The 24,059-nt window shown below is 37.5% G+C and overlaps 1 protein-coding gene across 9 annotated transcripts in view; it reads right to left on the bottom strand.

The window, feature by feature from the left end:
- The window catches only part of DMD (dystrophin), a 2,004,766-nt gene that overhangs the window by 1,045,247 nt on the left and 935,460 nt on the right, over positions 1–24,059 (bottom strand). For all 9 annotated transcript variants that reach the window (XM_054005916.1, XM_054005912.1, XM_054005914.1 and 6 more), the window contains 4 exons: positions 19,703–19,825; positions 16,763–16,900; positions 11,321–11,473; positions 10,208–10,390 (listed from right to left, as the gene is read on the bottom strand). In XM_054005916.1, coding sequence (XP_053861891.1) covers positions 10,208–10,390; positions 11,321–11,473; positions 16,763–16,900; positions 19,703–19,825 — 597 coding nt within the window. The remainder of the gene's footprint in view (positions 1–10,207; positions 10,391–11,320; positions 11,474–16,762; positions 16,901–19,702; positions 19,826–24,059) is intronic.

The raw sequence follows: 24,059 nt of genomic DNA, 5'->3' as shown, positions 1-24,059 counted from the left end.
GGGAAAAGAAGAGTAATTAGAAGAAAAAATCTATTTACATACAAATATATTGGTAATTAATTAGTAAGGAAGGAAAATACATAAATAGTATATTCTCAGACTTAGCACAGGACCCAAGGAGTGGAAGGGGAGGGAAGAGGCATCACCTTTTGTTCCCTTGACCTGAGGCTCCTGGGGTGGTTCAATCTCTGGCATAAACTGAATCAGTCCCTTACACTCTGGAAGAGGATGACGGGAGAATCCTGAACTGAAGCAATAAGGCAGCAAGTCTGATCATCAAAATTTTCACTTTATCCAATTGTGGAACAGGTATTGAGTTTTAAAAGGTTATTATTTATCTGGAGATGACATAATTGACTTGTATCAAAAGACCTTTTGCACAATAAAACAAAGGCTTTTGAGAATATACCGCAGCCACCTGCCTCAATTGGTGGGGAACTTGATGGGGCAAATGGCCAAGGGGGACAGCCCCAGCAATGATAGAGACACACACTTGCTGAGAGACACACTAGCTCCTCCCCTCACCTTGAGGTCTCTGGGCCCATTGGCCAGTTGGTGGGGAGGGGGGCGAGGGAAGAGTGGTGCTTTCCTCAGATCTCAGGATTTAACAGGGACACGGGTCATGCAGTCCCTCTTTTGACTCCATTCCAGCATCCCCACCCTATTAGACCTACAAATGTACCCCTGTTGTGAGCTCAGTTGTAAGTGAGTGAACATTCATAAAATGTTGTGATAACCTATAACAACAAAATGTCAATGGGAAAAGGTATGAAAGGGAGACAGAAAGACTGAATTAGTTCAAACAAAAAGGTCTATTAATATGATTCAAGGACTGTGTTAAGATCATTCCTGGTAAACAGAACAGTGTAAAATAAAAAATTAATAGACCAAAATATGTCCAATACTAAGCCTAAAGAATAAACAAAATAATGGAAGGGTGGCTTAGTCTACAAAAGGAAGTGATGGGGAGTCCCTTTAATAAACACAACTTCAGATGAAAAATTAATTCACCATAAGGGCTGCAACTCCTACCATATCCTGGGACCCCACATCCTCTCCATCCTATTCCTGAGAGATGTCCTGACCAGACCAGGACAAAGAGAAAGGTATCCAGATGGCATCACAACCTCCACTGACTAAAACGTGACTGCCACATCGGATGTGAGACTTTGTCTCTCTCTCTTTTCTCCCTACGATTCCTGTGTAATTTTCCTTTCCTACCATATTTCTTCTCTTTCATACATTTTTCTTTTTTCCTTCTGTCTAGCAAGAAGCTGGCTTAGCTGACCAAAACTGCATATTTTGCAACACTGCTGTAAGCCTGTGACCAGAGAGGCAACTAAAAACAATGCCCTAAAAACCAGCCCAATGCTGGTATGAGTTTGCCAAGCCTCAGAGTAGCTGCCATGACATGTGCTGGGCCTGTTTTTACAGTAGTAAGGTTGCACGTAAACATCAACCCCAAAGACAGAATCTGCATTTTCTATCTTTGCTGTTCTTTTCTCTCCCCTTCTTTGTGTGTTCCTCGTTTTGTCTCTTATAAAACAAAATCAAACTTTTAGAGCAACAAAACCAGCTCCAACCAATCTCAACAAACTGCTTTTCTCCCTACCTCAAAAAAAAAAAAAAAAAAAAAAAAATTACCAGCTTTAATACCATCTAAAAACTGTCCAACAAAACTTATTTTCCTTCTAAAAACTCTCCAGCTTTAAAAAAATACACAAAATGTTATTAAAATAAAAGCCTTATTTGGTATTTTAAATTTCAAAGATTTTAGTTGTTTTTCTTTCTTTTCTATAACTTTAATCAAAAGTTTAAAAAAATAAGTGTTTTACTGTAAAACTAAAAAAGCTAAACTCTCTATATACCAAACCCCAAATCATGTAGAACACCATTTAATGTGAAACAGTAACTAAAGATATGTCTACATTGCAATTGAAGCCCCCTGGCTGGCTGACTTTGGCTTGTGGGGCTTGGACTAATGGACTAGAGCTCAAGCCCGAATGTCTACACTGCAATAAAACAGCCCCTGTCACACAGGCCAGTCAGGGTTGTTTAATTGCAGGGTAGACATACTCTAAGTTGCGTTAGTAACTTTGACTTTTTATTATCTCTAAATGAATACAATGCTACCCACCCTGAACTAGAAAATGGGATCTGTCTGGCAGATGCTATGGGTCCAGCTGGTCACCCATGTGAGGGTCAGGAAGGAATGTTTTCACGCGCAGGGCCAATTGGCAAAGGAGTTTTTTTCACCTTCTTTGCAGCATCTTTGAACCACCGCGGGCTAAGTAGGAATCCACTTAGTATCTAACTGAGGAACTTGGTTGAGTTGCTAATTCGTCACAACCTGCAGCCGGTTTCCAGTGTGGTTAAAAGGATAAAATGAGCAGTTCACAGAGATAAGAGACCTGGGAGTTTAGTGATGGGCCTTGGGCTTATGGCATAGGGTGAGACCTTGTGGCCTTCAATGGCTAAGGTCAGACTCATGGCCCTTGTGGGCTCAAGTCCTCAACCTGCTGCACCTTTTGTCCCCCTTGTGTGAGGGGAGGGTGCTAGGACTCACAGGGAACTGAGTTCTGAGTATACGCTGAGAGGAACCTCCCCCGAATTACAGGTTTTATGGTAGGAGCACTGTAACCCCCGCACTGTGACCATTTAAATGCCTTGTATAGGACAGTAGGAGTGATAGGCAGATAGTCCCCCTCCTATGTATTTACATGTAATAAAAGTTGCAGCCGGCCACTTAAAATCCATCCATGTGTCTGTACCAGATCAATAGCAAATGTGCTAAACATTCAGTGAGTCTTAGATTTTATGGAATAAAACCAAGAGACCTACCTCTGGAAAAGTTAACAGAATTTCAGAACATTCTTTTACAAACTATATTTATGCCTTTTAGCAAAAAATTTTTTGTGATCTTGATCATCTAATGTGAGCACTTCCCCTAATCTACACTCTGAGGTTGATCACACTTTCTCTCACACAACATTCTCTTCGCTTCTCTTTTGGGATAAAGAATATTATTAGGCATTTATACAGTGCTTTAAAGAACCTAAGGCAGAATCATGTCTCACTTGGAAAATTAAAGCTTAACTCATTTGTTCCAATGTATTTATATTTTTTCCACCGATTTCAGACAAATCTTGGCCCTAGTTCTATGGTAGTAAGATATGCATCAGACCCATAAGGGCTGCATAAACAAATTGCGCACTGAGTTGCTCAATCCTGAGTAAGGTTGATCTAACGCAGTCTTGACAGGTTGAGAGCACTGGCATTGATTGTAATGTTGCAGATAATACCTATAAATGGTCAGCATAGAATTGATTTTGGCAAGATCAAAATGTTTATTTAGCACACTTACCTTAAGCAGACCCAATATTGTTTTTGAAGTTAGTTTTCTCACTCTTCCTTGTTTACACCATTTAAGTGTAGTAGTTTGAAAATAAAAAGTCTGGCTCTTGCAATTTGGTCTTTTATCATTTGATGGAAATGGATTTTTCTCCAAGATAGGTGAAATCCTGACCTCTTTGAAGTCAATGGTAAAACGTCTATGTGACTTCAACAGAGCCAGGATTTCATCTTATATAACTAATGAAACTGCTATGATTTAACTTTGCTTATTTTCTTGTTTGTGTAACAACATTATAGAGTATGTCAGTCATGTATATGCACAATTCTGAGAGCTGTTAGATGGTCAAGAGGCTGAAGGGTACCTCAAATATTGCTTGTGCCCCACAAAAGTACAGGAGTACTTGTGGCACCTTAGAGACTAACAAATGTATTAGAGCATAAGCTTTCGTGGGCTACAGCCCACTTCTTCAGAATAACTTGGTTATTTTTATTTTTCTTGGTGACAATAGAATATCCCCCTCCATATATAGCATAAAACAAAATTGAGTATTGCATAGTAGAAAACAGACCTGACTAGGAAGTGGGTGTACAAACTAATAATAATAGACCATTTCTATTTCTTATTCTATAAACATTAAGGTAATGCATATTAACAATCTTAACTATTTGACAGAATCTGACTTCTGCTGACCATTGATATATAATATAATACCCTGAAACTAAGTGAGTGAAATACAATAAAGCACATAACTCTAATGATGGTATGTATCATCTTTCAAGAGATGGAAAATCAGGTTATCAGTTCATTCTCCATCTCCCCACCCCCAATTTTTGACTGAACACATACCCACCAGTTCAAGTGCAAACACACAGATTATTCTCTCCTCACTACTAACAAAACAAAGCAACCCCATCCTCAAAACAGAATGTTATGTGATTTCCAAAAAGTGTAAGATTGTACATTTAAGGGTTTAAGCTCAGGAGAATCCATTATTTGTATTCTAGTTTCAAATCAAGGCATTTCTTTCTGGAAACAGTTGTATTCAATGTTCATTATCCAAGGCACATGTTTGTTCTCTCAAAACAATGAGGACTGAAATCCAGTAATAAGAATTTCATAAAGTATTGAAGATATAAGATTCTTCAGTATAATACAGCGTTCCAATATAACAAAATATTGCAAAGTTACCTTTAGACCGGTAATTAACTACATAATTTCAAAAGAGACTACGCAAGTCTTAATTTTTTAATATTGGTAGGGAAAAAGGTTATTTACGTAATGCAAAGATAGCACTGACCAATAAAATTCAGCAGTGTTAGAGTTGTTTAGTTAGTCCATACTTTGGGGTTTTTAAATAAATTCAGTGCTTTACAGGAAGAATAAATCTTGTAGATACGAAATTTAAAATTATCCAATAATTTCTTTCCCATTCATAAATAGCTTTCCCCTCTTGATGGAATTGTGAAACTCTCACTTTTGCTAATAGAAATTGGGCGCGTCACCTCTGATTATAAAAAAAAAAAAAAAAAATTCACAAATGACCTCAATCATGACTGAAAATTTACTATCAAGACTGGATTTCAGAGACACAAGCTTCTAAAGGGGAAGATAGAGTTGCCTCTTCCTTCTCTGGTGTGGATGGATAGAGAATTCCAGTCACCATATCAGTTCTGTTTTGGACAAATTTGGCATACTTGTTTTGTGTACAGAGCAATAAACTCAGACTTAGTCATAATAGTTAAAATGACACCAAAATACACAACACAATAATGAAAGTAAATATTCACAAATGATGTAAAGAAACAATTAAAAATTTTCATATAGAAGTATAAAATTTTCAGGAATTGTCCAAGAAAGTATTTTAAGAGTAAAATCTAAAGATTTGTAAAGACATATTCAACAGCTATTATGTAACAAAGTACAAGAAAAAGTATTCAGCAGCAGAAAGAATATTGGAGGACTTGAAAAAGCATGGTAATTCAATTTATTAGATAAAAATGTAGCTGTAACTTCTAGTCAGTGTTTTTAAGGCTCATTCAATTAGAAGAAATTATTGTCTTGCAACTTTAGGACAAACTGCTGTATACAAAACTAACTAGAAACTTTACTTTTGGACTACTGAATGTGATTGTTATCTTTTGTAAAAAGGAATTAATGTGTATTTCATAAACAAAATTCAATTTATTTTGCTATTTCCAGTTGTGTGTGTGTGATTCTTGTATATCTAATAAAGAGAACTCTCACATTCCCACATAAATCTGAAGATTTACAGACATCTCTTTTAAAGGCTTAGTTAATAACATACTGCTAATATTCAGACTAGAAGATGTCATGTGCAGCGGTCAAAATGTTTTAAAATAATTTTAGTTAATCAACTCTAACAAAATTACTTCAGAATTACCCAGTTACTGTTCTGTAGGAGAAATTTTCTAGAAGAGCAAGTAAAATACAAATAGCAAGCGATATGAATTGTTGAATATATATTAGGACTAAATTCTGCCACAAAATAACTTGCATGGGAAATTTGCACATACATCAGAGAGTAGAATTTGGACTTTAGAAATTGCCTTAAGAATTTTAGCTTTTGTTGGTACACAAGAATAATTAAGCAAAGAAATACGACAACTAGTGCATATCTGCTAGTTTTAGCATGAATCCAAAGGCTGAGTGAATTTAGACACTTAAGTGTAATAGTAACCTAGAAATATACTCCCTAAGTTTAAATTATTATCATCATGTAGTAGTGTTTATGGGGGTAAAAAAAGGAAAATAAGCTTACCACTTGTTTAGATGAGTATTATTTACATAGGTATATCATCACTCAGATCAAATTATATACAGAGAGCCTGATTTTCAAAGGTCTTAAAGCATCTGCAGCTCCCATTGACTTCATTAGAATTTGTGGATACTTGACATAAAATCTCTATTTTCAATTATTCAGTAAATCACTTGCACTTCATGTGCTGCACTGTCTACCAATTGATTTCCAAGTGAATTTTTTTAGCAAGGTGGTAATGAATGTTGAACACAGAAATAAGGGGCTAAATTCTGACCAGAAATGTGTGTTTTCCATGTGGGATTTGCCTAGAAGCATCCAAGCATAAAATTTAGCCTATTGTGTTTATTTCATTACATATGTGTCACCACTGGGGTGGGAGGAAAAGAGGACACAGCTTTTTACTATTCTGTTGATATCTCCCACTCAAGGTGGTTTTGGGTCTTGTGCAGTTTTATTCCTGATGTGCCTGTTTCATCATCTTTAATATGCATTTTCAACATATCCAAGTTATCATTCTCTCCCAAGATGAGCTTTCCATAGTTGCCATTTTCCCTCAGACATTATTCTGCTTAATGTACTGGACATTTATTTCTATATAAATTGTCAAACTGGGAGTAAAGAAAATACTCAATGGATTTATTTGAAACTCTTTTTGTTAACGAGGGGTGATTGTTGTATTCCTCTTTTCCTTTACTTTATACCTTATAGTTACATTTAGGCTTGGCAGAATTCAATTTTGTATGTAATTTCAACAAATAATATCAATATTCCTTTTTAAGCATTTTAAATTTTATATATTTTTACATTTTCACAGTTGCACAAAATTATGGGATGTAAACATTGACATTGAGATATAAAATGCTTTATGAGTGTTAAAACACAAATGTCAACATCACATGTCAAAATGTACAAAGTAAATATCCTTAAATTAATCCCTTATAAGTTCTGAAAAGCAGCATTTTTCTCATTTTGCCTATCTGTACATTTTGATTTTCAATGGCAAATTTTCATTGGTTTGTGTGTGTTTGGTAAAAATCAACATTTACTGACAAAATCTAATCCTTCCAGACCTAACACCACCACATTTTGCTGTCCAAAATAGTGAGAAAATTCTCAAAGATATAGAACATTGGTAGCTTCAGACTGGATAATATTTCAGCAGTAACATCTCTGATAAATAATCACCACTCTACTACTTATGCTAAAGAGAATCAATTCTTAAATAATAGTGCTTGTATTCTTTTGGTAGGCCTTCCTGCACAAAAATTGTGGTCTAGTGAAATCTGGGAGCAAAATTATTCTGATTTGATACTAATATATCATAATTCTGTGCAGCACACTGACAAAACAGTCTGTGAAGTTTCTTGTTATCATTACTTTGAATTAATGAAGTTCCAGCAATCTCAATCACAACATTGGCTGTTTATGCAGAATTTTACCAGCCTATCATACTACATATATTCACTGTGATCACACTGAAGTTCAAAGACGGTCTTTGAAGCCAGAGGAAGATTACAGTTGCATGGGGCTCTGGGCCAGGACAAGTGAGGGCCTCTCCCCACCCCTTCCGCCTGCAGTCCCACCGGGGAGTGGGCTCAGGACACGGGGGCTTGCCCCAATCTGCCAGCCTGCTCGGTGCTCCTGCCGGGGACCGGTGGGCTTGCCCCACTCCCCATGCCCAGCACTCCCGTTGAGGACCAGCAGTGGAGGGCTTGCCCCACTCCCTCTGCCCGGTACTCCTGCCAGGGACTGGGGTTGGGTGTGGGGGTGCCCATTTTTCCAGGGCCCTCCAATTGGCTGGGGTCTCTGGGCACAGGGTGGCCGCATTGAGCCTGTGGCTAATCCACTACTGTCTGAAGAATTTACACAACTCAATGAGCCCTTATGGCTTTATGATAGATCACTTTCAGTTAGTAGGCTCTTTATGGCAGAGACCTAATATCACTGGGATCTCCCTAAGGAAAGGAAGATCTCCTAACAGGCTACATTTTCTTTTTTTAATACTTTCCCTTTATTTATTTGTGTTTCACTGTTGGCTTTATTTGGTGATTTGCTTTTGGAGGTAATATGGAAAGTCTCTGAGGAATTATTTTTTTGTTGAAGTCAGCTTGCATTTTAATGAATAGGTGGAGTGCACCACTTATATGATTAGTTTGCATTTTTAAAGTGTTTCACAAACACTAACTAATTATCCTCATAACACCCTTCTGAGGTAGGTAAATATTATCCTAACTTTTAAAAAGATAAGTTGAGTCAATGAGAGGTTAAGTGAGTTGCCAAAGCTCACACAATGAGTCAGAGTTAAAGCCAGAGCTGTGAGCAGTAAACAAGGACTTTCATTGTGCCTAGCATTTTTAAATCCAACTTATTTAAAAATATTTAACTAACTTAAAATTATGTTATAGTGATTGATGGGTTTAAAAAGACTAAAGAAGTCAGTAAAAATTTTGTATGGACTAGTTTAAATAATTATACCTTATTTCCTTGTTTAACTACTTCTCCATATTTTGTCACAGAAAAATATCACTTTTATTGTTTTGTTAATACAGTTTTAAAAGTATATACAATCCTGCAATAACGTGCATGGTAGATTACACAAATAGCACAATGTAAACAGTATGTATATATAGATAACATGTATATCCTTACAATCCATTTCCTTATTAAAGGAACACATTCATTAGAAAAAGAGGCCAGTTTACAAGATACATTGTATCTTGCACCAGCTTATTGTCAATTTTTAATTATATTTGATTGATCACCATCATTAAGTTTATTATTAAACATAATAAGTTTAACAGAGTAATCAGCTGGAACAAGACTTACTGTGTAAACGAACTTTACTATTTCTTTCATTATTTCTGTCAATTGCATATTTATCCCCAGTGCTATTCTTTCCTTATAATTTTAATCAAAAAGATAAGTGTATACTTTGAGAAACTTAGTGCAGCGAAGAAATGACTTTTTGGAACAAAAGTTTGTGCATCATCACTTATTTGTTAGACAAAGACTTTTCTTTATCTTGCCCAATATTTATAAAATAAAGCATATTTTAATCATATATGCATCTTTCCATTATCCTATGGATATGACCCATCTGTAATCAAGATGCAGTAGCACAAAATTTCAAAGTAAGTATTTTTGTGGAAATGCCTATTTACCGCTATAAATTCTGTAACAGCACGTCATGTGAACAACTTCTTTGGTATCAATGGTTATTTTCATGAGAAAATTTCCCCAATATTAATATAAAATCAAAAGGCCAGAAAGAAGTGAGCATAGAAGTAGAGCTAGAAGGGAAAACCCATGGTAAAGATCTGATGACAAATACTGACAACCATAAGGAAATGTTTTGTATATTGTACAAGTTGAATTTGCGATGAAATGACTATGTTGCATGGTGTCTGTTTTGATTAGGTACCTGAAACAGTGACAACTTTCTCCTCCCCAGCCCTTTTATTATCGAGGTCTTGAAGTAATCATTGTACCGTACATGAGATTAAATTGTTCAGAACCATTAAGAAAAAAGATCTTTTATAAACTGATTCTTTCACCCTCTCAATTAACAAAATACAATTTGAGTAAAAATTCCTCTGATATTTGAAGTGTTTGAAGAAAGGCCACGCACAAGTAGTATAAGAAGAAATTCTGCAATCACTTCCTAAGTGTATATATTATACACTATGAATAAATAAAAATCAGAATTAAAGTTTGCATGGGATGGTAGTTTGAAAGTAATGCATTTTGTTTCTGAATTACATGTTTACTGAATAAAATAAATGCATGGTAATCTGACAGGTTTAAACTGGTAATGTTATGGAAAAAGAATGAAGCAACAAAAATCAACATGTTTTTCATTGCTAAGTTTTCTGTCTTTGGTCAATTTTAATTTAAGGGTATTTTTAGAACAAAAGGAAACACAAGCTCTTTCATATAGGAATATACAGTTTCTCCCACTTGCTGACAGTTTTTTTTATTAGAAGAGTTGACATTGCACCTAGAACTCCCATTGTTAGTAGGATTCTGTTAGCAGTAGTAGTTGCAAACATATAGGTTTGCCAGTAACAACTCACAATTTGTGCATAGTTGAGTCTTCGAAACTGAGCAAATTTGCTCTCAATATCTCGCCAGCGCTTGCTGAGCTGTATCAGGGTTGGCTCCACTGCTTTTGCAGCCCCATTCTTAGACAAGCGATCAGCTTGCCTGTGCACCGCATTCAGATCTTCTTTCTTCTTCTCCAATTCTCCATCAATTTCCTAGTGAGCAAAACCAATACATGGCCCAGAGCAATTAGCTAACTAGGTTAATCAATTAAGAATTAGCAAAATACTTCTGTCAGAACTTTCATTTCAAAGATTTTCCACTTTATTGTTGCAATCAAAAATGTACAGTCAAGTCTTATTTTACATTTAGACAAAACAAACAAAACTAAAACTCAAGAATCTTCCTGCCGGCTGGCTTTTGAGATACTACTAATTAGCGTATGCTGAAAGCTATTAACATAGGCCAACAATCTATTTTTTCTACTTCTCCCTAGCACTGTGATGGGCAATTGGAGAGATTACTCTTATCTATTAGGGTTAACATATTAAGTACACACAGCTGTTTAGAGGGTGTGCAAATTTAGTAGTTTACTTCTTTTTTAACTTTGTGGGAAACTCAGAGAATGAAGCAAAGAAAGACGATGCAAAATAAACCAGAAAAATCTTTTGACAATATGTGAATAAATCTATGGAATTTTGACAGTGACATATGAATGTTTTGATGAAAATGAATGTGCTAATATGAGAAAGAGGTCATCCATATACCGATAAGTCATTTGTTCATCTGGAACAAAGATACATAAAGTCAATTACAATTTTTACTAGAAAACACTTGATATTTCTTAATACAGTGCACACTGTCCGTTATTAATAGAAGATTTTATTTAGTGTGTTTTATACCACTTGCATGACATTCAGTATAACATTTACAAGAATACAAGAAATAATATCTACAACAAAAGAAATGTGTCAGTTTGATCAGACTGTCAATATGTATGTTATAAAACAAGAAAATAAAGTACTGTTGAATTTGTGTATGTATGTATATATATGTATTATAAAGATTTGTTGTATTTGCTGTCTTTTAAATGAATAAAACAATGTGCCAAAAAATCTACCACTGTCATCCCAAAACAACATTACCTTTAGCTTCTGTTCATCTTTGGGGTCTGGTAGACTGGCTAACTTTTTCTCAATGTCATCCAACCATTTCAATAGGTCATCAGCCTGCCTCTTGTACTGATACCACTGATGAGAAATCTCTAAAGCCTTTTTTCTTCTTTGAGACCTCAAATCCTGTTCACAGTGCAGACATTATTAGAATATCAATAAAAGATTTACAATATACATGCTGGCATGTGTGTATACTGTAGGAAATAAATGAAAAGTACCTAAGGACATTAGCTCAGTTTTTAAATTAAATTCTGATAAGACTAACTGAACAGAGCCAGTGTATTTTCCTGAATCTATCATAGGCAACATTTACTATTGAGGGATGCTTTATAACTCAGACATGTTTACATGCTCAATGATTTGTTGAGGAAATTCACCAATATTCAGAAGTTATGACTGAAATACTCACTAGACAGCTGGAGATTTAACCCAATTTAAATCTAGTCATAGGTGAGCTTCCCACTTCATGACATCTTACTAAACTCAAGTCTGTGAAATATGAAAGGCTACTCAAAAGAAAACTATTTCAGTGCAGAGATTTATTTTATACAAATAGGGTTTTTTTTTTTATAAGTAAAGAACAATTTACACATGAAAATTCTGCCTCATGTTTATGACTTTGATGGATCTAACAGTCTATGCTCACACATGAATACACTAAGTTTAAGGTATTGCCTAACCCTAACTTGAGCATACAATATTGCAAAGGGTATTTAATGATGCAATAAAGATTCAGATTTTTGTTTTACTTTAATGTTACAAAAGGACAGAATGTGGAGTTCAGTGAACACTAACTGTATTATTATTGTTAATTTGTAAATGGTTTACTGACATTAAAAAAAACAAAAATGTTACTTTATTGCCTATATGTTTTATATGAAATAATACTCTACTTGAATTTGCTTAAACTGTTCGATATTCCATTGAGTTTTATCTGTCAAGGCTGAATGCCTTTATTGAGTCACCAAAAAGAAAATCAATTATGCCAGTCCTTGTAAACACAGCCTGTAATAATCTGGTCAATAGCATGGATCTGAATGCCACTTTATCATAATTAAGGGCAATACATTACAGCTCTGCAAATGGTTCTCTTATTTCACCTCAGTACAAATTATTAATTACATGCACGTGGTTTGGTTTTCTCAAAGGAAAACCTAATGAACTTCAAGTTTTCACTAAAATATATAGAACACCATAAGGTCTTCAGGCATCCTTTTAGTGACCTCATATAAAGCTGTGAAAAAATTGAGAAAATCCACCTGGAAAGCAAGGATGCTATTTTGTTAATAAATAATAATAAAGTGTAAGCATGTCAAACCCCCAAACCCAAAGAGAGTTTAGTGAAGACTATTGAGGGGGGAAGGGAGGGGAGGAAATAACTATCATGATTTTGATCATTTGGATTCAAACACTCTCTCAGTGATAAGAACTTAGGAAATGCCATACTGGATCCATCCAGTGGTGCATTGTGTCCAGTAACCTGTCTCCTATATTGACTAGGAGATGCTTCAGAGGAAGGCTCAAGAACCATAGAGTAGGCAGTTACTGGATGATCTGCACCTGGGGAAAGTTTCTAACTTCTAACCCCCATTTAGGTAATGGTTGTCTTGCATCCTGAAACATGAGGGCTTACATGATCATATATCATTTAAGAATTAATATTCAACAAAAGATTGTTTTCTTCAATCCCTGCTGACCCCTGATAAAACCCTAAATAAATAAATAGCTCTTGGGAAGAATCTACATGTGTTGTTTGTGGGACCTGGTCCTTTCTTCTACGGGCCATCATGATTCAGTAACTTAGCTCCCAAAGTTACCTTGTCCTTCCATGGCATCTCACGGGAACAGTGGAAAAGCTGTTACAGCTTTGATTTTAAATTACTATAGGTAACAAAAAAATCTTGATACACAATATGGCATTGTGATTTGCCAACTCAAGCAATAGCAATGAAGAAAAGGAACCTGTTTCTAAGTTAGGCACTAGAAGGTGGTGTGGTTAATCATGAATGCCTTTCTGATACGAAACAACTCTCCCTACAGCCCAAAAGTGGGTGCCCTTCATGCTGTATGGTTCCTTGAATGCATTGCCAGTCTTTTTAAATTCTTCTTCAGGGACCCAGGTGCTTACTGCCTATTAAGCTTGCCATCTTGAGCAATTAGGCTTTGCTACTAGATTGTTTACGGGCACAGTTACCAGGTGGCTGCATCCCCAGTGCTGATCAAAAGAGCATTTCGCTGAGCTGTGGTGCTCTGAAATTCAGCCCCTTCATTGTCAAATTCAGTGAGGCCTGTGACCCTATTAGCACCAGATAGCAAGGCGCTCCCTGGTGTGTAACAGTAAATCTCAGCTGGCCTAACCAGCTAAATAAAATTCACACACTGTTGTCACAATATTCATTTAAAATGTGTCTTGTAAAATATCAGGCAAAAACTATCATCACGCTGGTCATTAATATCATTGTAAAATTTATGTAACAACACTATGTGAAATTACGGATACTTTCTGATATTACGTTTCCAAGTCTGTAGTCAGGCCAAGAAGGCAAAACTGTTCCTCCCTCCCACCTCCTCGGCAAAAAAGGATAAAGGCAAACACCACTTTGACTCCATTGTAAATTGAGCTAGGTGTGAAGGAGACAAGGACAATGGGCTATTCATTTGCATTGGAGATTACAGGAAGATCATTCTGAGGCCCTGGCTACACTGGAAATTTCAAAGCGCTCACTTTGAAGTGCAAGTGTGGTCTCACTGCAGGTACTCCACCTCCATGAGGAGATTACTTTACAGCGCTGGGGCACGGTTTACACTGGCACTTTACAGCGCTGTAACTTGCTGTGCTCAGGGGGGTGTTTTTTCACACCCTGAGCGAGAAAGTTGCAGCGCTGTAAAGTGCCAGTGTAGCCATAGCCTTAGTGTAAAACACAGGAGACTGCAAAAGAAATGTTGTACCCTCATTAAAACTCAATGGGGGTGTTTTGGTTGGCTAGATCCCAGTACCAAAAGAAAGGGGAAGGGCCTATGGGAAATCAGGACCCTGAGACTGACAGTCCCCAGGAACAATAGAGAGATGCCAATGCTCCAGGACAGCCTGATTGATGGGTGGGCAGGCTAATGAGGGAGTTGGGAGGCCAGGGGGGTCCCATCCTCTGGAATTGCCTGGGTCAGACAGAGTGGGGCTGAGTTAAGGAGAAAGCAGGAGCCCGAGCTGAGCTGGGGAGCAGAGCTGTGCTAGCCAGAGGGGACAGAAAAGCAGCACAGGAAGCAGGTCAGTGCTGGGCTCAGAGTCACAGAAGCATCCCACAGAGCAGACCTGGGGGCAGAGGGGCCGGCAAAGAGGCACCAGAGAAGCAGCCCAGGGAGATGGAGGCAGCGCATCAGCAGTGCTGAGGCAGAGTGGAGCTGGAGCTGAGGCTGGGTGCGGTGAGCAGCTAGAGAGAGCAAGGGGGACCCTGGGCAGCGGGCCCAGTACAGGGAGATGCCCTCACCCAAGAGGCCTTGCAGGCCAGACTTGGAGGGGAATTGTAACCCTGACAGGGTGGAGGCAACACTGGAAAGAAGGGTCCTGCCACCTAAAGCCCGGAGGTGTGTGGCCACTGCCAGAGCAAGTGTCCGACCCGCAGCATCCCTGCAGCACAGCCAGGGTCTGAGAAGGAGGCCTGGGACTTGTGGGGAACAAACTGAACGTCCCTTACATTGCAGAGATGCTGGCTGTGATGTCCTCATGCCACAGAGCGGGGTTCTATGTTTTCCTTTAATCTTTCCCATTTTTTCCTTATTTTTTTTAATAGATTGTTGTTTAATAAAGTGTATTTGCTTTGAACTGTATGTAATGATCAGTGGGTCAGGGAAGTGTCCAGTGCAAAGAGAGCACCCCGGAGTGGGGACTCCCCAGCCCCTGTCTTAAGTGACCACAACAAGGTTGGGGGTCAAGCCCCCCAGGAACCCTGGGCCCAGCCTTGTTGGGGTTACAAGGACTCCGCCAGACAGGAGAGTGGAAGGGGCGCCCTTGAGGTCAGGCAGGCCTCTGAGTAAAGGAAGTGGGAGCGAGGACTCAGATCCTTTCATTAGCCCATTTCACCGGGGTAGTGTATAAGCCAGGAAAGTTCCCGACAATAGCAGGACCATTTCCCCCACTTACACAAACATGGTGTCAGCTCCCTAGTGGACTGGACACAGAAAGCTGAGCCCTCAGGAGAGCTTCCTGGCTTTAAAGACAAAGATAAACTTTTGGACCATAAGGACCTGCTGAAAGACTTTGGGGTATCCATCACCTGAGAGAACAAAGCAGCCAGCGCTTTGTATCTATGAAAGATGGGACATGCTAAAACAGGCTGGCGAATGCTGATAGCTTGATGTGAGTACGAAACTACAGTAGGCAAAGCTAGGTCTTGCTAGAATTAAGTTTTAGACATTAGAAAGCATGTTACTTTTTTTTTGTTTGTTTGTTTGCAACTCTGGCTTGCCTCTTTCACTCTTGCTCAAAATCACTTAAATCTCTGTTCTTTGTTAATTAAGTTATTGTTAGTTTTACTAAGGCTGTTTGTTAAGGTGCCGCCTATAACCCAGTGGAGCTAACAAGCTGTTCTATGTAGTGGCTCTTTTGAGGCAGCGAACTTGCTGTTACCTCGGAGTGTCCACTAAGAGGGACTAGCCACTGCAAGGGAGATAGTTTGGGGAAACTAAGGTCAGGAAGGGTTGGTGGAAGCCAGGGTGAGACCATCTTGCTTGAAGCAGGCTGCTGACATCACGGCTCTGAGACAAAGCTGCACAGCACAGAGGCGGCCAAGATTACATGGCAGGCAGTGACAGAATCTCTTACTGGTCTGAGTGAACTCCTACAACCTCACAAGGGTCCAACTATCTTATCATAGTTATGCAAAATACAATGTTCTAGCATTGCCACTAAAATCATACAGCATCTGTAACTGTCAGATAGTTAAAGCATACAGTGCTAGCAAGCTTTTCTGTTTTTGTTTAGTACAAAAGTTAAATTGAATGAATGAAAATTCCCTCAAAATTAACATTATTTATGACAAATGATTCTAACTAAGGTTAGGGGTCTAAAGTGCAGTAGATGAAATATTTACAATGTATGCTGAGTTATAAAAATATTGTTAGGCAACTGAATCCTTCTAGTCGAATTGTCAACAATCACCTGAGTGTAAAGTTACAGTGTTCTAGGGGCAAAACATTACTTTTTAACTGAGATGTTTAAAATAACCTTTTTTGTTAAATGTCAAGATATTGGAAACATTTGACCAGAAACGTGGAAGCAAATATGTACATACAGTTGAACTGTTTAAAATTATTAGGCAGCAAAAGAATAATTGTTTCATTTATCCAAGGAGAATACTGCTCTGCAACAAAAAAACGTTATTTTAGGAAACGTGTTCACAAATTTAGCTCTTATACCTTGAGAGCATTATGTTTAGTCTGCAACAGCTGTTGCTTTATCTTTATTTCCTCTCGTTTTCTTTCATCTGCGATGCTTTGCTGTAGAGTGTCTCCCCTTTGCAGCAATTCTTTTACAGTACCCTCATTGTCTTCACTCTGATTAAAAAAATAACAGGTACAATGTGTATTTTAATCTAATTAGTAACTAAATAAACCCTAGGAGACACATATATATATAAATCCTACACATTCACAGGGGAAATAATCACTTAGTGTGTGTGTAACCCACACACTTTCTGGGTGTGGTGTTGTGTCCCATCTAGTGACATCGAGACCACTTAGAGAGAGTTAAATGAGTCTGCTTTACAGCCTTAGCTAACAGTCAGTTAGCTCCAGAGGTCACAGATTTGATCCCACTCGCCGATGAGCGGGGTCTGTCGGCCTTACCTGTGCTTATAATTTTATAGTAGAGATGAAATGTTTTTATTAACTACAGTACCAAAAATGTGTGAAGTTCCTGAAAGGTCTAATTAAAGCAGAACTTGAAAACCTGCAGATGCCTGAGATTAGATTTCATGCAATGGCCAGAAGTTATGAGTAGTTCAAAAAGTTTTGAAAAACATTACTCTCCCCACATAAGAAATATTCTCTCTTTATTAAACAATAAACAAAAGTAAATTTCTAAACCATGGGTTATACCAACTGATGTGTTTTTACAATCTTTTGTTGAAATTCAGACTTTTAAAAAAAGTGCACAGCACCACAAAAGAAGAACACAAGAACCCCAAGCAGCAGTTCTTTGTTTAACCTTCAGTAGGATGAAGTTGGTTCAAGGGTGAATGTTTCTATAATTGAATAATCACTATTCATGGTAAATACACCAACACTGAAAAATGAAAAAAGTTCTTTACGGAAGCAATCTTTGAAAATACCTCTTAGATTGTCTGTGGAAAAGGTAAAGTCAACCTTATACCACTAAACATGGGGATTTTATCATTTGAAATCTACTTTATGTATGTACTAAACTATATTCTTTAAAAAGACTTTGGGGCACAATGGGGCTTTGACAATTTACGCCAGCTGAAGATCTGCCCCTGGCAGTAAGCTTGATGCATTCCAAACAGATGACTCTAATGAACGCTGTTGTAAACTGTTAGTATTGTTGTCTGTAAAAAAATAAACAGCTGTGTTAACATTGATTTCAGAATTAACATCAAATGACTGACTTGAAACATCTGTTTAAAAATAAATAATGCTCCGCAATTCCTCATAAGTGATAGGCATTTGATTTTGCTGAACAGTCAGACTGCTCAATCCATGGAAAGAGGGTCAAGCATATACAGAAAGACCATTATCACTGGCCAGCCAAGGAGTGGCATTGCACTGAAAAGTAGGGTTGCCAACCCTCCCGGATTGGCCGGGAATCTCCTGGAATCGGCCATGATCTGCCAGTGGCTTTTGAAAACAATCTGGGAGATTTTAGGCCCCTAAAAGTAAGGTCGGCAACGCAGCAGGGCTAAGGCAGGCTCCCTACCTACTATGGCTCCATGCGGTGCCCGGAAACGGCCGGCATGTCCGGCTCCTAGGTGCAGGGGGTGCTAGGGGGTCTCTGCACTGCCTCCCCTACTGCCAAGTGCTGACTCTGCAGCTCCCATTGGCCAGGAACCATGACCAATGGGAGCTGCAGGGGTGGTGCCTGCAGGCAGGGGCAGCACACAAAGCTGCCTGGCCACCTCGGAGCCTAGAAGCTGGACAGGCTGGTTGCTTCTGGGAGCCGCCTGAGGTAAGCTCTGCCCAGCCGGAGCCCACACCACGAATCCCCTGCCCCAGTCCTGAGCCCCCTCCTGCACCCAAACTTCCTCCCAAAGCCTGCACCCCCTCCTGCCCCAGCCCTGAGCCCCCTCGCACCCAAATTCCCTCTCAGAGCCCACACCACGCACCCCCTTCTGCACCCCCTGGCCCAGGTTCACCTTGAAGTCCCCTCCCACACTCCAAGCCCCTCGGCCCCACCCCGCAGCCCTCACCTTCTCCCACACCCCAACCCCCTGCCCCAACCCGGTGAAAGTGAATGAGGATGGGGGAGGGTGGCAACAGAAGGAGTGGGGATGGAGGGCAGGTGGGGCCTCAGTGAAGGGGTGGGGCAAGGGGCAGGGCAAAGGTGTTTGGGTTTGTGCAATTAGACAGCAACCCTACTGACAAGAGCTTAAAAGTGGGTTCCAGTCCAGTATTCCTCAGGATAGTAGTAGTGACAGAGCACCCCATTGTTTTAAACCCTTTTCATGTTGAAGCTCCTTCACCTATTGTCCTAATGGTATTCACTGCATAAAAATAGCAAATCCATTTTTAGAGAATGGTATTGGTGAATCATTAAAGGGCTAAATGCACTACAAATGTTTTTCAATAAACATGACCAGATGTATGTAGAATTCATTGGTGCACATCAAAATCATATATTGTTTCTTCCAATGAACATAAAACTTGAATTTGTCTACACTGAATTTCTTCTGTCATTGCATTGTCCAATTGCCTCTCTTTTCTACATCAAACTGACAATACACTCTTTTCTACTACAGATAATTAAATGTTTTCTGGAAATTTTGCCACTTCACTTGTCACTCCCTTTTTCATCTCATTAATAATTATATTAAATATCACTGGTATTAGTACAAAATCTAGCCTGCCTTGAGGTTTGCTCTACAGTACTGATAAACACATGAGTTAATACAGAATTGTTTCTTTGTACAATACCTAACCATAAACAAATGTCACTAAAACTAAAGTATTACTCAGAACAATAAATGCTAAACTGGGCCCACCGAGTTCATAATAAATCAGTATAATTAGCATTTGTCTATGTCCAGTGTAAAGATCCAAATGCAAAGGTTTCTAATTTCTGCCCAAGCTTTTTTATTCACTTCCATTCCTAGTTCATTCATACTTCCATCACAACCAATTTACCATATCTTTATTGAAGTCTTCCTCTTTCAGATTCACCCCTTGCTGAATTTCAGCCTCCAGTGGTTCAAGCAATTTTTGCATATCAAAGTTAAACTGCTCCAATTCCTTCAAAGGAATGAAAGGCTACAAAAAGAGAGAGAGAGAGAGATTGCCAATTTAAATCACAAACTTAATATTTTTATTAGAAACATAAACCAAAAGGAGACATCTGCTCTACCCCCTATTGCTAAACTAATAGCACACATTATGTTTCCAGCTAATATGTTACAAAATATGTTCAACATAACTAGTCAAAGTATCTAAAGGTGCCAATAAATATAAACATTTATTAATATTGTAGTAAAATGAATAGCAAAATAATGTAATAATTTTATGGTGAGTGAAGACAAAGAGAAAATAAGTCCTGATCTTCCCTCATTCGTATTTTCAAAAAAAAAAAAATGTTTTGTAAATGATATTATATAACAGTTTTCTAAAAAATTAGATGTTAATGCTGTTTGACCAAGTCTGGTCTGTCAGAAAGTACTCACACAGCAGCAGACAAAACATTCACATTCAAGGGGCTAACCACATACAATTACCTTAAATTGAAAATAATTACATGGTATTTTTTTTACTATTCTTAAATAATTTTTCTGTCACAAAGCAGGGCCAAAGGATCATATGATTGTTATACAGTACCTAACTTATCTAATACACAACTCATTTACCTACATAGATATTTCTCTAATGATGTATTCAAAAAACCTCATAAATAAGGCTTGTATTTCAAAAAAGTCACTGAGAAATGTAACAAACTCAGGCAAAAAACTTTGCTACTGTCTTATATAAATCATCATATTTAATCTTATTACCACAGCCTTTAATTCTGAATTTAAAAATGAGTAATGGCTACTTATGAACAACAATAAGCAAACTTTCCTTTTGTTTTCCTTTATGCACCATTTGGGAAAAAAATGATGTACGAGTGCATATTTACAATTTAATATAAATTCATGAGTGTATTTCAAGAGTTTATTATGAGATAAAATATCAAACGATTAACAGACTAAGCTTTCTTTGTTTAACTCTATAAACACTTGATTCTTTCTTGATGATTCTTGCATAAAAATTAGACTTAAAAGTATCTTTTTAAATGATTGATACTTTCAGATGCCAGATGCAAAATTACCCACTTGTTATAGTCAGTGTATTAAGTACCAGCGAAACCTTCCTTTATCCCCCAAGAAGAGGTTTATTCAATTGGTATTCTCTATACTGCAATAGCAATATGTTGCAAGATCACCACAATCAAAATAATTCAGTAAGAACATTATTAGGGATAGGCGCTAGATTAAGAAAGACAATAGACTTTGAGTCTATTCCTAGCTCTGCTATTTATCTGCTGTATGACCTTGAACAAAATTCACTTCACCTAACAGTGTCTCTGTTTCCCCTGACACACTTTCCCTTTTTTCTCTATTTAGCTTGTAAGTTCTTTGAGCTCTCACTATGTGTTTGTATAATGAGTAGCACAACAGGACTCTAAGCTTGGCTTGGGTGTCTAGGTAATACAACAACACAAATAAGTAATAATAATTATATTTTCATTGGTCATGAGACAGTTGTACTATGGCAATTGGGCTCCATCCTGCAAACTTGTTTTTACATAAGAACTCCAATTACACAACTGAAGTATTCATGTGAGTGTTTGTAGAGTCAGGTCCATTGATTTTTTTTTTTTTTTTTTTTTTTTTTTACTACTTTCTGCTTTTGTATTTTGTTCAGCTCCAACATTTAATCCAACATATTCCTGGTGACCATGGTAACCCCAAAAGCCAATTAATGCTTTCAAAACTGTGTCAGTTTCAAACAAACCAACCAACCAGCCAACCATATAAAGCACTACTGACTGGAGATGAGAAATGAAATTAAAAGATATTTGTTATTTGGGGGGGGGGGCAAGAGGGGGGGTGGAGAGTCTATGGAATTCTCACTCACGCACTTGTCCTGGAGGTATAACAAGTTTGGTTTCAGCTGGGGCTTGGTAGCTTTTGGGAAACTCAACCACTATCTTATGTTTTTTTCTAGAAGTTGCAACAGAAATATATACCATATTTTGTACAAGGATTGTATATTGATTTAATAAAGCAGAAATTCATTATTAAATATTGTTGACATTAACTGTTATGAGTCATATCTTAGTTATTTAATATTTAATAAACACATATTTTGAGTGTTGTATAAGATATACTTTTACCACCATTATTTTAACAACATGCAATGTTTCAATGATTCTAAAAATCATACTTTACTAAATAGATATAGGGGAAAACCAAAATTAAGCAGAAAGATGCCATTAGTAATTTTAGCATTGAAGGTTTCTTGGGCTCAAAAAAATGTTAAAGAACTGAAGAATGATTTACTTTAGGCATTATGTTTCTAACACATTGGGCTCAACAGGATTTTACCAAGAAATACAGAATTATGCGCAGAGTAGTCAACAATTGAAGTGGAAGAATTGTTAAACAAATCAATAGTTTCCCCTCAAATGCTTTGAAGATTGGTTTTTCTTTTGTTTTAAAGTTATTTAAATTTCACCAATAAAGGAAGCAAGAACAGGAAATACAGAAACATGATTAAATTGTGCAAAAGAGGACAAGGAAAAACTGAAAGAGGCAAGTAGAAGGAAGTGAATGAAATGAAAAGGCAGAACCTGGTAAAATGCATAAAATATATGTATATATTTTAGTAGATCATGACATAATAAATTTGTTAATTTAAGATGTATGTTAAAAAGTATTCAATTATTGTCATATTTTTGGTGAGTTTAACACAAATAAAATCACATGTGATTCCTCACCCTCTACTTACAATTTTATGATAAAATTAGCATGAAAATACAATTAATCGATTTCTACCTTGACTTGCTCTTGAGAAAATTATTTCAACATCCTCAACTTATACTGAGTAAATAACTACTACTACTACTTAGGATATACAGTTTTTCAGTCCATGAATCCCAAAGAATTTCATAAAGGAAAGTATCATTATCTCTATTTCATCTGGGATAAGGTCATATGTCCAAGTTCACAGAGCAGGTCAGTGGCACACCCAGGAGTAGAATCCCACTGTAGAATCCCCTAGCTCCGTGTACTATCCAGTGGATCATGCTGCCTTGCTAATTTCAGGTGGAGTTGTGGGTGTCCAGCCACCACTAAAGTCATTTCCTTTAATCAAGGACAGTGAACTATAATAAGATAATTACTTTAAAGTTATTTACTCAATTTGTAGAAATGTTCTGTACAAGCAATAGGACATATCAAATGATAAGACAATAATGCAATGAACTATTTTTAAAATTATATATTTTAATGTTATGCCCCTATTTAGCAACATCATACTACGCCCTGTTCAGTAATGTTCTCAAATCTTTATTTTGTATCTGTTACAATGAGATCTCTGCAGTGCAACTTTTGGGGGTGTGGATTACATTTTGGGCTTGTGGGTAAGAGAGATTCTTTGAGTGGAGTCCTTCTGGCCTTTCCGCCTGACTCGCACAATTTCACCTTCAAATTAGTTGATGTTCTATGGTAGACCACCATGCTGAGAGTGAGGCTGAACTATCTGCATTTGGTGAGATCCTGCTATACACATGTATTCTTTTCAATGTGTCGTCCTGGAAGGACTGTGAGATTGCAATATCATTCTCATAAATAATCAGACATACTGATATCCTTCCTTAGCAAAGGTAAATAATATATAAATATTTCTTGCTCTGTTGCTACTGCGTTGATTGATGAGATGACCTATAGTTTGCCATTCTCTGTGTTCAGGTGTGTGGGTTTTTTTCTGCTGTTTGGACTCGGGTTCAGTGTACCTTCCATTCAGAGCATTCACTGGATCTATCAAATGGAAAATCTTGTAGTAATTTGAATTTTAGCATTTGATTTTCCTTCCATTTACGCTGCTTTAAAATGAGTCAGCTTCTGAAACCATGTCATGTAACAATGGTAAATAATCACTGAAAGTCAATTTCATATAGGACTGAACAAGGAGCTTTATTAGATATTGTGTGGGGGGGGGGAGGTAGAAGTATTAGCACTAAAGTTACTCAGTGTCAAATTCCCTGAAAAGCTTCTCCATCTGGCTTCCAACAGCAACTTTACACACACACACAAAAACCCACCAAAAATAAATAAATAAATCTGAACTCAAGATTTGGTTACTTAGCATATGACTCTGAGAAACTCATGTGAGTGTTGTGTCATAGGACATAAAAAGGCAATTTCGTTTTCTACTGCACAAACATAAATGTCTTCTCATGGATTGGCCAGGTTACAGAGGTATCATGGTCCAGTGGATAGGGCACTAGACT

Source organism: Malaclemys terrapin, chromosome 1 (assembly GCF_027887155.1).
Source record: "Malaclemys terrapin pileata isolate rMalTer1 chromosome 1, rMalTer1.hap1, whole genome shotgun sequence".
Classification (NCBI taxonomy): domain Eukaryota; kingdom Metazoa; phylum Chordata; order Testudines; family Emydidae; genus Malaclemys; species Malaclemys terrapin.
This window is presented reverse-complemented; position numbering and strand designations above follow the sequence as displayed.